General features: G+C 39.3%; 1 protein-coding gene across 2 annotated transcripts in view; it reads right to left on the bottom strand.

Moving 5' to 3' along the window:
- usp2b (ubiquitin specific peptidase 2b) overlaps positions 1–18,071 on the bottom strand; it is a 55,837-nt gene that overhangs the window by 12,750 nt on the left and 25,016 nt on the right. The window contains exon 1 of one of the 2 annotated variants that reach the window (XM_053618637.1): positions 116–1,223. The exons of the other annotated variant lie outside the window; for it this stretch is intronic. Coding sequence (XP_053474612.1) covers positions 116–274 — 159 coding nt within the window. The 5' untranslated portion in view covers positions 275–1,223. Of the gene's footprint in view, positions 1–115; positions 1,224–18,071 lie in introns of those variants that run through there. 2 annotated transcript variants of the gene reach the window in all.

Below are 18,071 nucleotides of genomic sequence, written 5' to 3'. Positions count from 1 at the left end.
TAACACAGACAAGTTTTACGCACTTAAGCTGAAAAACAAAAATCCCAACACGACCAAAATTACTCGACTAAAGAAAGCGCACGTGTGAAGGACAGATTCGTGGATCGTGTCTTACCTTCGCCTGGTTAATGAGGAGTCCGACGAAAGTGGAGACCAGCATGGAGCGCGACACGGACGCGCTTTTCCTGCGCGCCTCCGCTTTGCTGAAGGGGAAAACGGAGGCCGGCGGCTCCTCAGGCACTGTCACCGTGTATGACTGACGCAGGCTGGGCATGACGACGACAAAACAGACCTCAAACACGAACTCGTTGAGTTTCTAAGTTCAAGACGCTGTTGCTGTATCTTCTCTTCAGACAGATGTTGCTGCTGTTGTATGCTCCTAAGATTACATGCCGAGTGTCCTTAAACTCGAATTGTAGCGAGTATGCAGCGCATTCACAAATAAATAATCAATAAATATTATAAACGTAGAAAAGATGTGAAGTCGCTCGAGTGTAGTCCGCTTCTAAGCTTGTTTCAGAGCGGTAGAGGACTAACGGACGAGTCGGTGCGCTGCGTTTTGCTCTTTACCCGGCGCGCGGACACGCCCCCTTGAGACAGACGTCACGCTGTTGTCTTGACGTCAGGAGGCGGGGGACGAGCCGAAACCTTCTCGCGTTCACTCGTTCGTCTTCCAGGTTTTATTTTCACCCGTTTGTCCGATCATCTCTCCCTCTCCATGATCTCATATGACCCCGGGGTGGTTTATTCAGTCAGTTCAGTGAAGTGTCGCTAATGCTGCATTAGTGTGTAGTGTGTAATGTGTAGTGATTTCCCTGCTCTATGCTCTGCTAATGAGCGGATATGTTACAGCAGAAAAAAAAAGAATAATCACCCAACTGTGCTGGAATCTAAACCTCCAGCACCATATTTCAGCTGCCATGGTTTATAGCTCTCTCAATAATCCGCAGACATGCACCTCGGTTTTGTGCTCTTATACAGGTGTAGGATTAAACTTGGGACAGATCAACTGTGAATGAAACACTGGTATAAGGTGGGTGTCAGGGCCAAATAAGAGCTTAAGCTTCCCTGAGAGCCATGAAAGTTTCACCGTAGGGAGGATAGCTTAACCAGTCTGCTATCAGTAGGCAATGTGAAATAGAACATTTCGAAGGAAATAAAACTCCAACGGCCCATCCCAGCTGACAAAAAAAGGTCCCCAGGACGTCCCCTAAATGGCCTCTACGAACATCCACCGAACGTCCGTGTGTATTGACCCCTTGACGTCCTTGGGACGTTAAAGGGGACGTTCACAGGTCGTCCAGCGGCCATCCGGGAAGCTTAAGGGACTTTCGCTGAAATGAACACATTCAGTAATGTTATGCTTTACGTTATGACTCTGATGTCCTTGAAATGTCCGCCAGCAAACGTTATAATGCGGACCTAAGTGGACGTTCGCAACATCCGGGGGACGTCCACTGTTTGCTTGGATCTCACGCATCACATCTCTTTCGTCACACTTTATCATCATCAGGGTAACAGTGTATCCAAAGCCTATCCTGAGAACACTGGAGTGCAAGGCAGTCTAATGCAGAGGTCCATGCATGCACACACACACACACACACACACACACACACACACACACATACATTCAAGAAAACTTATAAGCTTTTACATTATACTCTGGCCATGATTAAAAGTGTGGTGCCCTAGGGTGACCAGACTTAAAGTACCTCTGCTCCTCGTACTTTACACATAAAAAAAGTGAAACTTACTATGGCTATAACCCAATGGCTAGACTATGGCTAGACCATAGTTTTACATGAACTTATAGCTAAAGTACAGGCTCACCACACATACTACACAAAAATGTAAGAGCAAACAATAAAAACTGACACTATAGATAGACATGGGCCTATGGAAAAGTACCTCATGCCTACAGTTAAATAAGGTAGTGGCTCTTTAATGTTTTGGGGCTGTTTTTCTGCCAGAGGACCTGGACATTTTGTTAGGATACATGGCATCATAGACTCTATCAAATATAAACAGATATTAAATGAAACCCATAGAAAACCTGTGTGGTGAACTGAAGAGGAGAGTCCACCAGCATGGACCTCGAAATTAGAAGGATCTGGAGAGATTCTGTATTGAGAAATGGTGTCAGATCCCTTGCCATGTATATACCAACCTCATCAGGCATTATAGGAGAAGACTCAGAGCTGTTATCTTGGTAAAGGGAGGTAGCACAAAGTATTGACTAAAAGGGCAATTATTTGATATCCATGAGAGCAGAGTATTTTTTTGTGAATTCTTTTTTAACAAAAGATCAAAAGGTTAAACAATAAAGACAATTTTTCACAGCCTTCTTTGCTCATATTTACCATATATACAAATATTTTAAAGGTCTAGTCGTTATCTTAATCATTTGGTGCCCCTCACTGTCTGGTACCCCAGGGCACTCACCCAATCCCATATATGGATCATCCAACCTTGGTTAAACTTGACATGTTGCAAGGGTCACATGGGTCCATAGGGCCAAAACAATGTCATAGTGGCCTCATGGGCTGTCCATCAGCATGTTGTGTACAGTACACAAAATGTGTTGGGACAGATGCAGACAGTACAAAACAAACACAAGAATTTTGAAGACTGGTGACAGAAATACCAGGCAAAAAATGAATGTAAACACTGCAAAGGATGTTGATTGTTTACACTATGTGCCCATGCCATCGTCCTATAACCCTCTACTCCATGATTATTAGTGAACATATCTAATTCACAATATTGCCCAGAAAAGCACATTAAAAGACAATATGGAACAAAGTAATACAATGCCATGTCATTTCCAGTCTATGCATTACTGTAGCCTTGAAGACATGAAGTCAATTTTACCCACACAGCTTACAGTAATTGTTTTTTTTTAATTGTAATCATGACTCTCGGCCAAGAAACCTGTCTCAGAGCATCACAATCTTTGGCATCATTGTTATCGAGGCTCTTAAATGTGCTCTGGGAATGAGTGTGAGTCAGTCCTCTCAGCCGTCAACCAACTAACCTCTGCGTGCATTTCTACCTCCACAGCTTCTTAGACTTCCTGTCAGGCATGTGTGTTCATTGCTCCTTCATGGCAGGAATTCAGAATTAATGACTCTGCTCCATGTGCCCAGAGCAGAAGGCTCATTACGTTTAGCTCTTTTACCACATGGAAGAGTTGGGCTGCCTTCGTCAGGGACAATTGAAAAAGTAATTATGCACCCATCAGGAACAGGCTTACACCTTCTGTTCCTCCAGCTGTGTGGGCAGACATCAGTCTCAGGAATTTTAGATACCCAGAAGTGAATCTGTTGCATGTGTACTCTTTGTACTCAACCAACAATGAAGGGTTATGTCCATTTACTAAGCATTTGTGTTCTGCTAAATGGTGACTAGGAAGATGCAAAAGACCTGAATCTGCACTCAGATGACACCATTACATCATTTTAAAGGAACACTTCACAATTTTCTAACCTACTGTATTTGTATGTGTTTCCTACAGAGCATAAACTCAACACAAAAAATGTTGAAATCGTTCTACAAAAAATCAAACAAACAACAACAACAAAAAAAAAACGGTTCTCATAAAACTTTATTGAAGGAGGTCAATACCTGCTCTTAGACTCCCATTATAAATGAGTTTCTAAATGACTAACTCATGACACAGCTGTATATACATTACAAAAACTGGTCATTTGACCCACGAATTCTTCCTCCATTTCCCTCTCAGAAGCTTTAGTGAGCTGCCCAGCTTTGTGTGAATAAATGCATTCATTTATGAAACATCACTCAGGATTATGCTTATGTAAGGCCTGTTTGAAGCTAATGATTCTGAACGTTCTCTTCCTCATCAACGACAGATGTGGCAAAACACATCTCTGCTATGACTAAGCGGTGTAAGAGAAAAAGACATAAAGAGAGTCTGAGAGATTGAGAGACATGGAAACAAAGACCTGTGCTTTGACACTAAAGAGCTGAGTAAACTAAATGTAGACACATGTTAACCATCCCTGTGTAACAGTTACATTCTGCAGGGCTGTGCAAAGAAAAGACCAAGTAGCACTAGCTGCTTTCCCTCCCCCTTCTCTTTTCTCCATTTCTCACAGGGTGTAATGACCCTTTGAAGCAGAACAAACCCATGAGATAAATGACAGCTCTGCAGTGATATTAACCTGAGGTTATTAAATAAGTAGTGTGCCATTGACAATTGGACAACGACTGAGCGTATTTATCCCCACGTTTGACCTTGATGCAGATTTTGAGCTGCAGAACAAAAAGGCCTGGTTTTATAGCCTTGTACACATCCTTCTGTTAAACACTGACCTCTTAAAGATAATTCAATCTTTCATCTTCAGAAACTGTTTAATCTTGGTCACAACTACATTAACACTGGGCACAAGGCAGGAATACACCATTTGTGGAACGGCATTCATAGGAAGGGGTAATTCAGAGTGACTAATCCACCTACGGGCATTTGTGGGAGGTGGGAGGAAACTGTAGAACCTGGAGGAAGCCCACACAGATAAGATAAGAACATGTGAAAAGCTGCAGACAGTAACCCGAGGTCAGAATCGAACCAGTGACTCTGGAGCTGTGATGAGGCAATGCTACCTTGCCGCACTACTGTGCTGTAATTTTAATTCCATAATGTGCCGTATGTCCAGTGCATGGTTGGACTTTGACTGATTTTCAGAATATGACTGGAAAAATGGGCATTTCAAAATCAACATGGAGTCGACCCTGGTCTTCTGGAACACATTATATCATTGGATAATATTGTTATTTTTTCCCCCTGCCCTTGTCTGTGTGGAGACATAAAAAAAAAAAGAGTTTAATTAAAGACTGTGTAATGCACAATTTGACCAGGGACACAAACTAACAAGGTAAAAAAGGGTCAGTCTGAACAATCTTTAAGATAAAATTGACACTGTGGAAGTAGATAAGAAAGTGTTAATTTTGGAATTTCAGTAGATTGAGCAGTCAATACTGTGTCCGCTTTATTTAAAAAGTTTCGCAAATATCACATAGGCTACAATGGTCAAGTTAGGTTGAAACCATAACATTATGCTAAAACATTGTACTGGTTCTACTGCTTAGTAGGTTTGTAATTTCAACGATCAATCATAAAGAGGAACAATGTAGTCCATAGAGAAACAAGGAACTTTAGCGGAATGTGTTTAGCATTACTGGTTTTGCACGAGCTTTACCTTCACTCTTCAGAGAAAATGGCCAATGACGTAAATAAAGGAAGTTTTAGCTTCATATGTTTACAGACAGTATTTTTTCTTGTTTAAAGATTCTGCCAAGGTGAACATGATTTCTTTAAGGAAGTCAAATGAAGCATTGGGCAGTGGTAGCCCAGGGGTTAAGATGGTGGCCTATGGATCAGAAGGTCATGAGTTCAAAATCCCAACACTGCCAATCTGCCACTGCTGGGCCCTTGAGCAAGGCCCTTAACCCTCAACTGCTCAGTTGTATTAAAAAAAAAAAAGACAGAGAGAGAAATGTAAGCTGCTCTGGATAAGGGTGTCTGCCAAATGCTGTAAATGTAATGTAAGCAAGTGAAGCAAAATGGTTGAATATTTTGAAACACTGACCATATTCAGCTGCAGTCAACCATTAAACCCCAAAGGTGGACCTTTAGTGCATAGTTTCTACACAAAGATAACTAATGATATTAAGTCTCCATTAAAATGGGTAACAAAAGAAGAGCAAGTTCAATATTTTCAATATTTTGTTCATTAAAAAAAAAAAACTAGTTTTGGAGTGAACTTTAAAGGGCTTAGGTAACATTAGACAGCTAGGCTTAAAATAACCGTTGCATGCTCATGTAGGCTTGACTGGATGATTGCAGCTAAAGATGGCCAATGTTACACATGTTTTGGTCTGAAAGCAGGCTGATGCATCTGCAACGAATATTGAAGTACTTATAACTGGGAGGAATCATGAAACTCAGTTACCAACATGGGCTTTAAAAAGATGATGAATCACTGAGATGGTACCGCATATTTATTATTCTCAGGTTGGAAGCAGAGAGGATCCAAATAACATCTGGCTTGTGGTGGTACATTTCCACCGACGGATAGAGAGAGCAACAGGCAGAGCAACAGATGGGCTCAAGTCAATAGTTTGTACACCTACAAAGTGATCTATATGGTAGGTTTAACAAATGAAAAGGCCAATCAGTGGCAACATAATAAACTTTTTGCACATGTAGGTGTACAGAAATACTGCAGATGAACCATGCAGGTGGGGACCATGTGTGGGCTGCTCCGTTCATTTAGAAGAGAGGAAATGTGAAAACGCAGAGGATGCTGTATGTAGGCATAAAATGAAACCGTGTACCTTCACCTCGATGCTGCCAGCACACACACACACACACACACACACACACACACACGATGAGAGAGAGAAAGGGAGATATATCATGTACGCGTGTGCACGACAAGCTTAATCTATTATAAGCTGCAGCACAGAGGGTGTGATGTCACCAAGACCACTGCAGTGACTCAGTCTGGACCCGCCAGTCAAAAATAGAAACACAACATTGCACTGACCTCTAAACGATTCCACAATAGCTCATGGCGCAGGCGCTGCAACAACACTCACACAAACATCACAGTGACGTAAATTACTCGTCACGGTTGCACAGCAGCCTACAGATGTGCGACGAACAACACAAAGCATCACATTGAATTTATAGCCACGTTCCTAATAACCATACTACGCACATCTAAAAACAACATTCCCATACTCACACAAGTCACATGACTACCAGAGACACCTTGTGATGAAGAGCATTTCCCAATAAGCCCTCATCCTGCCTACAGTAGACCCATGTACACTGCAGTGCGCAGACTTCTGTCTGTGCTAAGATGCTACAGTAATTACCAGCCGGTATTGTTGTAGGTAACTAAAAGCTTCCAGAATGTATAAGTACACAGCAAAATCACCAGTGTTGATTTAACACCCACAGTGTTGAATTCACAACCTTCAGTGTTTATATAAGTCCATTGGACTCATAAAAACTCTGGGTGTTAATTCAACACTAGGGATTTTACTGTGTAGAATAATCAATGAATCAAAGTCAAATAATGAGAAGGTCAGTGATACTGCTCTTTTATTAAATTACTGTGACTTTGAGTTTATATAGCCCATGCTGTATTTCATTACATTTCCAGAGAACACAGTGTAAATTATTTATGTTTGTCTGATACCAAACATGAGTACTATATTAAACATCCAATGTAAATAAAAAAGCAAGACTGAAATATAACAAAACTCATCAAACACTAGAAAAATATGCTTCGAAACTATTAGAACGGCAAGGTCAATTCATATTTTTTTTTGCTGTAGACTGAAGACATACGGGTTTGAGATAAGAAGAGAGTTTAGAAGTTCAGCTTTTATTTCCTGGTACTTATATGTAAATGTGTTAAACGACATAGAATGTAGCACATTTTGTATCAGACCACCCAACAAAATACTGAAGACTGCATTTGTTGTTAATAAAGTTAAGCCAACATGAAGATCAGAGAGCTGTCTCTGTTGAGAAAAGCAATTTTGAAGTTGAGAAAAGAGGGAAAATCAAATCAGAGCCATTGCGAAAACATTGGGCCTAGCCAATACAACAGTTTGGAATGTCCTAAAAAAAGAAAGAAACATGATGAACATGATTTCTTTAAGGAAGTCAAATGAAGCATTGGGCAGTGGTAGCCCAGGGGTTAAGATGGTGGCCTACAGATCAGAAGGTCATGAGTTCAAAATCCCAACACTGCCAATCTGCCACTGATGGGCCCTTGAGCAAGGCCCTTAACCCTCAACTGCTCAGTTGTATTAAAAAAAAAAAAAGACAGAGAGAGAAATGTAAGCTGCTCTGGATAAGGGTGTCTGCCAAATGCTGTAAATGTAATGTAAGCAAGTGAAGCAAAATGGTTGAATATTTTGAAACACTGACCATATTCAGCTGCAGTCAACCATTAAACCCCAAAGGTGGACCTTTAGTGCATAGTTTCTACACAAAGATAACTAATGATATTAAGTCTCCATTAAAATGGGTAACAAAAGAAGAGCAAGTTCAATATTTTCAATATTTTGTTCATTAAAAAAAAAAAACTAGTTTTGGAGTGAACTTTAAAGGGCTTAGGTAACATTAGACAGCTAGGCTTAAAATAACCGTTGCATGCTCATGTAGGCTTGACTGGATGATTGCAGCTAAAGATGGCCAATGTTACACATGTTTTGGTCTGAAAGCAGGCTGATGCATCTGCAACGAATATTGAAGTACTTATAACTGGGAGGAATCATGAAACTCAGTTACCAACATGGGCTTTAAAAAGATGATGAATCACTGAGATGGTACCGCATATTTATTATTCTCAGGTTGGAAGCAGAGAGGATCCAAATAACATCTGGCTTGTGGTGGTACATTTCCACCGACGGATAGAGAGAGCAACAGGCAGAGCAACAGAGTCAATAGTTTGTACACCTACAAAGTGATCTATATGGTAGGTTTAACGAATGAAAAGGCCAATCGGTAGACTGAAGACATACGGGTTTGAGATGAGAAGAGAGTTTAGAAGTTCAGCTTTTATTTCCTGGTATTTATATGTAAATGTGTTAAACGACATAGAATGTAGCACATTTTGTATCAGACCACCCAACAAAATATTGAAGACTGCATTTGTTGTTAATAAAGTTAAGCCAACATGAAGATCAGAGAGCTGTCTCTGTTGAGAAAAGCAATTTTGAAGTTGAGAAAAGAGGGAAAATCAAATCAGAGCCATTGCGCAAACATTGGGCATAGCCAATACAACAGTTTGGAATGTTCTAAAAAAGAAAGAAACCACTGGTGTGCTGAACAGCAGACACCGAATGGATCGCCCAATGAAAACAACAATAGCTTATAAGAGAAACATTGTGAGAGCTGTGAAGAAAAACCCCAAAACAGCAACAACAAAAAAACCAAAACCAAAAAAAGAGTTAAATTCACTGCATTTTAATTAAAGATTGTGTCATGCACAGTATGACCAGGGACATACACCAACAAAGTAGAAAAGGGTCAGTCTAAAAAGAGACACTGTGCTCATGATCCAAAACGTACACACGCATCTATGAAACATGGTGGAGGTAGTGTCATGGCATGTGCTTGCACAGGTGCTTCTGGAACAGGCTCACTAATCTTGATGTAACTTATGTTGGTAGCAGCAGAATGAATTTAGAAGTTTAAAGGAACATTCTGTCTGCCAATTTACAGAGAAATGCATCCAATCTAATTGGGAGGAACTTTATCATGCAGCAAGACAATGATACATAACACAATGCCAACTCAAAAAATGACTTTATCAGGGGAAAAAGTGGAAGGTTTTAGACTGGCCAAGTCAACAACCAGACCTTAACCCGACCGAACATGCATTTTGTGTATAGCACAAACAAATTAATCGGCCTTGCCGTTCCACTAGGTTCAAAGGGGACTGTAGGTAGCTACTTGTCCTGACTGGCTGAGTATTGGTAGTTCACATCATTCGTTTTTCTTTTCAATTCAGAACCAGGGGTGTGAGAGAATTTCTCCTCTGGGCAGATATCTTATTTTAGCTGCCTGAAAGTGCAGAGAGCTTTGAGTGTTCTGACTCACGTTTAAATAGATCAGAATTTGGGGGTCTAATGGTTCACAGCCAAGTGCACTAACCTTTCTTGGGTAAACATGGCCACTTAAACAATGTAAAAAATGATTAGCGAATTCAGACTCATGGCTGGAATTAACATGTATCTGTCACTAAGTAAAATTAAACACTGTAATTAAAATGACTCACTGTAGCATAACCATTTATTTTTAACAAACCTCTCCAAGGTAATATGGTAAGGTAATATATCCAAGGCAGTCTAGGCCATAACGTATTCAATAAGAAAGTCAACAACATCTGTGCTAAGTGAGCCAGCAAATGTACATCTATCTGCAAAAACTACAGCTCTGTATTATACATGACATAATGCATGTCACAGGACAGCTGAGTATCACAGGACTCCTGATGAGTGCTACGGGTTTGATGCAATATCAGATCAGATCGAAATTATTGGAATGTGCACGCACACACACATTTGTATTAAGATCCTTGAGAGGACCTCCCATTGACGTACAGTGGATTTGGAAAGTATTCAAACCATTTGAGTTTTTGCACACTTTATTGTTTTACACATTTAACTGAAACACTTCTGAGTAAAAAGCATATGGCAGGCATACAGGCCTCTGAGAGCACGAGGAAAGATTCTCTGCTCTGGTCTGAGACAAATGCTCAGATTGCTATGTCTGGCAAAACCAGACTTAACAACTGGCTGGTACCATCCCTTCTGTGAAGCATGGTGGTGGCAGCTTCTTGCTATGGGGTGTTTCTCAGTGGCAGGGACGGGGAAACCGGTCACAATTGAGGGAAGGATGAATGCAGCCTTCAAGAAACCCTGATACAGAGTGTTACCTTTGTCAAAGGTGTCAAAGGTTCACCTTTCAGCTCGACAATGACCCAAAGCATACAGCCAAGACAACGCTGGAATGGCTTTAGGACAAGTCCCTAAATGCCCTTGAGTGTCCCAACCAAAAGAAACTGCCCAAATCCAGATGTGAAAAGCTCATAGAGACTTACCTAAGAAGATTCAAATTTGTAATTGCTGCCAAAATCTGCAATTTCTAAAAACCTGTTTTTGATTTGTCATTATGGATTAGTGTATGAAGATTAATGGGCAAAAAAGTCAGTTTAATTAATTTTAGATTTAATCTATAACACAGTAAACGGTATAAAATGTGAAGGGGTCTGATTACTTTCTCTCTCTCACACACACACACACATACACACACACACATTAATTAGTTATAAGTACTCAAATACAAAGAAACTTGCGTCAGCAGTCTTGAAGCATAGCTCTGAGTGTTTGCCCAACAGCACTCATTATTTTCACTGTATACTCCAGTATTTTGTATTTGCAATGATGCACGAACCATCTGGCTCAAATTACTGACTGTTAGTTTTAGGACTACTTCTTCAAATTTTGACTGGTGCTACAACGCTCCTGTAGCTAATGAGCAAGTGAAGCTTCAAACTGTTTACTTAAACATAATTAAACAACATTAGCCTCCAACCATGCATCTCAAACAGACTTGCTTATGTGGTTTATACCACTCACTGTATGTCATCTGTTAACTAAAAAACAGAGAAAAAGTTGTCTCAGAGCTTTAAAAAAAAAAAAAAAAGTAGTAGTGGGAGAATGTTCCTAATATACTGAATTCAAAGAATCATTCCCAAGGAGCACAGAAATTACCAAACTGTTTTCCTCTTGGAGATATGTGTAATAAGTTACTTCACACATTCTGTTTTGTTAATGTGTGTTTCAGCACATTTCCAAGGGTCTATTTCACTTCAACCCATCAGTTTCCATACCGGCTCTTACCAGATTCAGTAATAACCTTAAACCCAGTAGCAGCTGCCTAACGGTAACATATAATCCAGTGAAGACAAAGACATATGCTGTATCATAGTTGAGAAATGACTCCCTGGTAGTATAGTGGTTAGGATTCAGTGCTCCTATCGCTGCAGACCAGGGGTCTCATTTATCAAACCATGCGTAAAACAAGTACTCAATTTGTGCATAAGTAAATTGGTTTTTATCACACACCCTCACACACACACACACACACACACACACACACACACACACACATGTATGCACAGCTGTACATAATGGCCATTAATAAATCCCACACATTGTAAATTGATGTGCTTGTACACGGCTACGCTCATTTCCATAAAGAAACACCCTCAAATTGGCATATATGGTAAACAACTTCAGTTTAAAATGCACTGTAGCCTGCTCGCGATGTTCGTTTCAGATGACATGGAACATTCCAAAAGGTTTAAGAAGATGAACTTCACCGACAAAGAAGTAAAGATACTGTTGCGTGAAGTACAGCAAAAAAAAAAAAGGTTTATTTTGCACTTTTACAAGTAGTTTGTCTAACAATAAATAAATACAAGTTAAAAACACATATATTTTATGAGTATGTGTGTGTACTCTAATTTCCCCAATTTACAAACTCTGCGATGGCTTGAAAAGTCTTTTCCGCTGCTGGTTTTGGAAATGTACTTTATTGCAGTATTAGTGATATAAATAAAGATGAGATGCGTCATTACTCAACTCTTAGTTGGTTGGGAAAAGCCAGTACCCTCTGCAATTTCTCTTTGAAATTTACCCATAGGTAAAAACCATGTAATTGAGATCAACTAAAACTGCACTGGGCAAACGAAATTGACTGATGAATTACTTCTCACTCTGAGCATAGAGGTTCCAGTGGTGTTAAAAACATATTTCCTCAGCAAAGCTGCATGAGCCAAATCTCCAAACAAGGCATAATCCCAATCGATCTTTAAATGTTCCTTTTATATGATTTTACTTTACATTCTGTCTGTGTCATCTGTCTGCATCTTGTGAGCACCGAAACTAGCAATTACTCTCCCAATTATGCTGATATGATAGACAGTACATATATATAGTGAAATAGAAGATCCGCATAGTCAGTTTACCTGCTATTACACTTTTCTATCACTAGTTTCTTGCATATATACATGGTCTGGAGTGTGCATAAACAAAGCGTGAAAAATCCCATTAAATGCATAGAAACGTGTGTGAAATATACAGTTAATAAATTGATAATAATTAAGGTTGGAAGAAGTGACTGACCGTTAATGTTAACAGCCAATGAGAAAGTTATTAGTTCAAATCCCAGCTCTGCCAGAGAACTTCTGTATGCTTAGATTGTTTCCAGTTTCATTCTTACCTTGCTTTGGCTTAAAGTGTCCGCTCAATAAATAGCACATACATTGCCTAAGTAAAACATTTTAATCCATCTTTTTCAGGTAGCCAAGATTTAAAGAATGTACATTTCTGTTCAGTCAGTGCTCACTGAAAACAAAACATATAAACAACTAAACTACTTTCATTTCAATTCAATTTTGGATTTAAAAATATATTTCTAAGAGATATAAGGCATAGTAAGTGTTGTACTGAGTAGTAGGAGGGTATTCTACATTGTATGGTTATTATCATTATAATTGTTAAAAAGTTTGAATGTAATGGAACAGTACAATTTTTTAATTGAAAAATTAAACCTTAAAAATAACATGACTTTCCCCAGCACTGTCTTCATGACTCCATGATGCTCCTATTTGCCATGCATTATCAAAAACACATACATTGTTGGATAAATCAATTATATATTTCACATATTTAAACTAGCTTTGTGTTCAAAGCAGGACCAGGCCCGTGACTCAACAGGTCACAAGTATGTGTGTCCTTTGCTCTACTAGGAGGTCAGATGATTACAAAGTTCCTCAAGGTGTGATGTGTTCAAGACATTTCTGAGAAAGCAAAACTCGCCAGGTTTGTAATCTGACCTGCTCTATGGCTTTATCACAGTACAGATCTGACAGCTGAGACAGTCATGTTCTCTTTAGAGCAGAGAGACACAGAGATATGCTTAAAGAAAGACAAGTAGAAAGAGAATTAATGGAGCACATGCAAACTCCACAAGCAACATAATGCCAGTGCCAACGTCTGGCAAATAGCTGCAGTGTGCTGTGTCAGTATTCTAAAGTCATAGTTAGGCTAAGCTTGCATAGACATCTCAAGCCATAAAGCTAAGTGGGAAAAGACAGATTTGTCTGGAATACTTTATATCTGTAATATGCTTATTTTCATTATACCTGTCCACTATACAAATTTATTTTACAATTTTTCATACCACAGCAGTAATTTCAAATTATATTTCTATATGAATGTGCTCATTCTAATACATTATAATTTCTGTAGTAATCCAGTAATTCTTTAGTAACTAACTCACATGGACTTCTATAGCAGAGGCCATAATAATCATCATATAATCATAATAACCACATAATGTAATCTAACAAGAAAAAAAAGTTCATAATTTGCAAGTCAATAATTATTCCACAACAGGAAAGCCCCATGGTCTTTTTTCCACTCTTCAACTGCCCAGTTTCAGTGAGCCTGTGCCTGCTGTTGCCTCAGATTCCCTTTCATTACTGACAGTAGTAGAATCTGATGTAGTTTTCTGCTGTTGTAGCCCATTTACCTAAAGTTTTGATGTGTTGTGCATGCTGACATGCTTTTCTGCTCACCACAGTTGTATATAGTGATTATTTGAGTTACGATACAGTCTTGTGAAAAAATAAGTACACCCCATGGAAATTACTGGGTTTTTTTTGACATATCTGGACAAGCAAACACTTGATCCTGTATGAGACCTATGACCTATGTGCCTATTAATAAAGGTGATACACTAACAAATGACACATCAAATTGACATTTTGTAATAATTTTCAGAATTTAAATGAAAATAAAACAAAAAACAAAAAACAGATCAGTCACATGGAAAAAGTAAGTACACCCCTACATTTATCACACTTTCAAATACATAAAATTAGAATCAGGTGTTCAATTTGGGCGCCAGTGATTAGACTCTGCTTAGGGAGTGCAGGTGGAACCGGTCTTATTCATATCCCTCTCATATCTAGTGTCTGGTCTTCCCTTTGTTATTGAGGTATGTGGTGTCATCATGCCAAGAACTAAACAGTTCTGTAAGGTCTTCGGAAAAAAAGGTTGTGGATGCCTAGGAGTCTGGCAAGGGATTTAAAAAGATCTCCAAATTATCTGAAATACATCTCTACTGTAAGGAAAATAATCTACAAATGGTGCAGATTTCAAACGAGTGCCAGTTTGTCCAGGACTGGCCGTCCCAGCAAATTCAGCCCAAGAGCAGACCGTATGATGCAAAAAGAAGTCTCCAAGAACCCCAAAATTTCATCACAGGATCTGCTAGTAAGCCGTGCAACTGTTGGTGTCAAAGTTCATGTTTCTACAATCAGAAAGAGATTGCACAAATTTGAGCTGCATGGGAGGCGTGCCAGGAAAAATCCTTTGCTGTCTAAAAAGAACATTAGAGCAAGACTACAGTTTACCAATAAGTATATAAGCAAAGACCAGGCCTTTTGGAATAATGTGCTCTGGAAAGATGAATCACAGAGTTGTTTGGCCACAGTAACAGCAGGCATGTTTGGTGGTGACCAAAGACAGGTTTTCAGGAGAAGCACCTCATACCTCTATACTGTGAAGCATGGTGGTGGAATATTATGGCTTGGGGTTGTTTTGCTGCTTTAGGGACTGGACAGCTTGCATTCATTGATTCAACTATGAATTCTGCATCATATCAAAGAGTGCTTGAAGATAATGTGAGGCAATATGTCCAAAAGTTGAAGTTGTACTGAAAGTGGACCTTTCAACAGGATAATGATCTTAAGCGCACTAGCAAATCCACCAAGGAATGGCTCAAAAAGAAGAAATGGAGGGTTATGCAATAGCCTACTCAAAGCCTGGATTTGAATCCCATTGAAATGTTGCAGGGGGATTTGAAACGGGCAGTACATGCAAGAAAACCCTCAAACATCTTGCAACTGAAATAATATTGCATGGACGAGTGGTTAAAAATTCCAGCAAGCCAATGTCAGAGACTGGTGGACAATTATGCAAAATGCCTAAAAGAAATTATTTCTGCTACAGGGGCAATACTAGCTTCTGAGGCTAAGGGTGTACTTACTTTTTCCACAGAAGAATATTATACCTATTGATATTTCTATTGAATAAATCATTGAAAAAGATATTCCTTAGATTTTCCACATGGTTTTGTTCAAGTATATCAACTTTATAGGCACTGTTTCAAAGATGATCAAATGTATGCTTGTCCAAATATGTCGAAAAAGACAATAATTTCAATGGGGTGTACTTATTTTTTCACATGACTGTACCTTTTGTGTCAGCTTGAACCAGTCTGTCCATTCTCATCTGACCTTACTCAGCAACAAGGCATTTTTGCCCACAGAACTGACATCGACTGAATGTTTTTTTTTTTGCACCATTCTGTGTAATCTCTAGAGACTGCTATGTGCAAAAATACTAGGAGATCAGCCGTTTCTGAAATATTCAAAGCAGACTGTCTGGCATCAGCAAGCATGCTATGGTCAGTCACTCAGATCACATTTTTTCCCTTTCTGATGTTTGATGTGAATATTAACTGAAGCTCTTGACCTGTAGGATTTAATGCCTTGTGATGCGGCCACATAACTGGCTGATTGGATAACTGCATGAATGATTTGTTCCTATTAAAGTGGCAGATGAGTGGATAGTTGTTGTCTGTGTGTATGTGTATTTATGTTGAAAGTCCCAGGACTGATTTACTTAATTACGTCCCTATGCACCTTGTACATTTTGCATATAAACATTCTGAATATATCAGGATTTAATGGTACTGAAATAGCAGACATACACCTTTTCAAACCACCTATTTCCACAAACCACATGAGTAATTATTTGAATTCAGGTAATGTGATTGGAATTTCTTTCAAATATTTAATTTAAAATGCTGATTTCAACAATTTTCTCTGGAGCAGTGGAGCAAATGGAGCAAGTGGAAAAGGTCTTGATGATTTCCTCAAGCAGCTGATAAGCTCAGAAAGCTCCCAGAAGAAGCAGGCTGAGTGTCAAACTCTAAAGTTCCAAGAAAGACCTTTGCTGAAAAAAAAAAGACCAACTTTCCACACTACTGAAACATTCCAGAGCTACACGCCACACACATTGAGCCTCAGACTGCATTAGTATATAAGCTGCTAGAACATTCCTAGAGGCAGCATGGATTAATGTACTTCATATGCTCCCATATTCTCACACAGTGCAGAATTAAACAGTAACATTTCACAGTAGTGTTGCCAAAGGAAATCCTCAGGTACTTTGGCCTCAATTGTCGACTGACCTGGTAAAAGTTCAACCACATGCTGTGCACTGTTACGTAATAGCAAAGACTCAGTCAAGAGACCATGATACAGCATGAACCACCATTGTACTCCATAGTGTGTGAAATAAGTGTACTTATTAAGTGTATATTATTACATATATATATATATGGAGAGAGAGAGAAAGAGGGAGTGCCTCCCGGATTTCGCAGAATTAATGCAAAATCAAGCAAAAACTTTTTTTTGCAGATTTTCCACATAATATATTTGGGCCAAGATGCGCAATTATGACGTCATGCGATGTCATCACAACACACATTCAGTCAAAGCCCTCTTCAATTCACGTGCATCAAACATGAATAAAACTAAAAGGTCTCATTTACCAACAAACATCACTGCGAAAGGCCGTGCAAAACAATTTTGTGTAAGTGCGCTTTCTCTAATTCAAGTAGTTTCCCGCAAAAAACTCCACAAATTGCACTGCCGCAGCAAAATCAAGCATTTTTGGCCGCAACAATAAAAAAAAAAATCTGTGAAATCATGTACGTACTGATATATGTGTGTGTGTGTGTGTGTGTGTGTATTGGGGTGGGGGGTGGTGGGAGAACACTGTTGTAAAAGAAGAAAGCTAGAGGCCGAAGCCAAGTCTGTGATTTTCCACTATAACCTTCCAGGGTTAGTGAGGACTGTAGCCAGTAAAGGTGACTATCTGTTCCTTTAGAGATGTGATAAATGCTCCATGTTTGGGACACTCTCGCAATGATTCATTAAAAGCATTCAGAACATCCTACACCTTTCACAATTACTATCATTCTGGCCTTTTCCCACTGAACATACAAGATTCAATAAACTAGATAGTGAGTGTTAGCAACAATCAGAGCATATTTGTCACTTAGTATTTTAACACACACACACACACACACACACACACACACACACACACACACAAATATATACACACCTATCAGCTGTAACATTAAGTCCACTGACAGGTAAAGTGAATAACATTGATTATCTCATTACAATGGCACCTGTCAAGGGGTGGGTCCCTATTTCACCGAAAACATTACTACTTGTGCTTCTGCATTCATAAACACATCAGTGTGAAGAAGGTCCATTAACTATCCAAACAACTAGAACAGGCAGCACATACCATAAGGATAGTGAAAGGCCAGAACGAACAAATGGGTAGAAAACATATACAGCGTCTG

The sequence above is a fragment of the Ictalurus furcatus genome, chromosome 28 (genome assembly GCF_023375685.1).
Source record: "Ictalurus furcatus strain D&B chromosome 28, Billie_1.0, whole genome shotgun sequence".
Lineage (NCBI taxonomy): Eukaryota > Metazoa > Chordata > Actinopteri > Siluriformes > Ictaluridae > Ictalurus > Ictalurus furcatus.
This window is presented reverse-complemented; position numbering and strand designations above follow the sequence as displayed.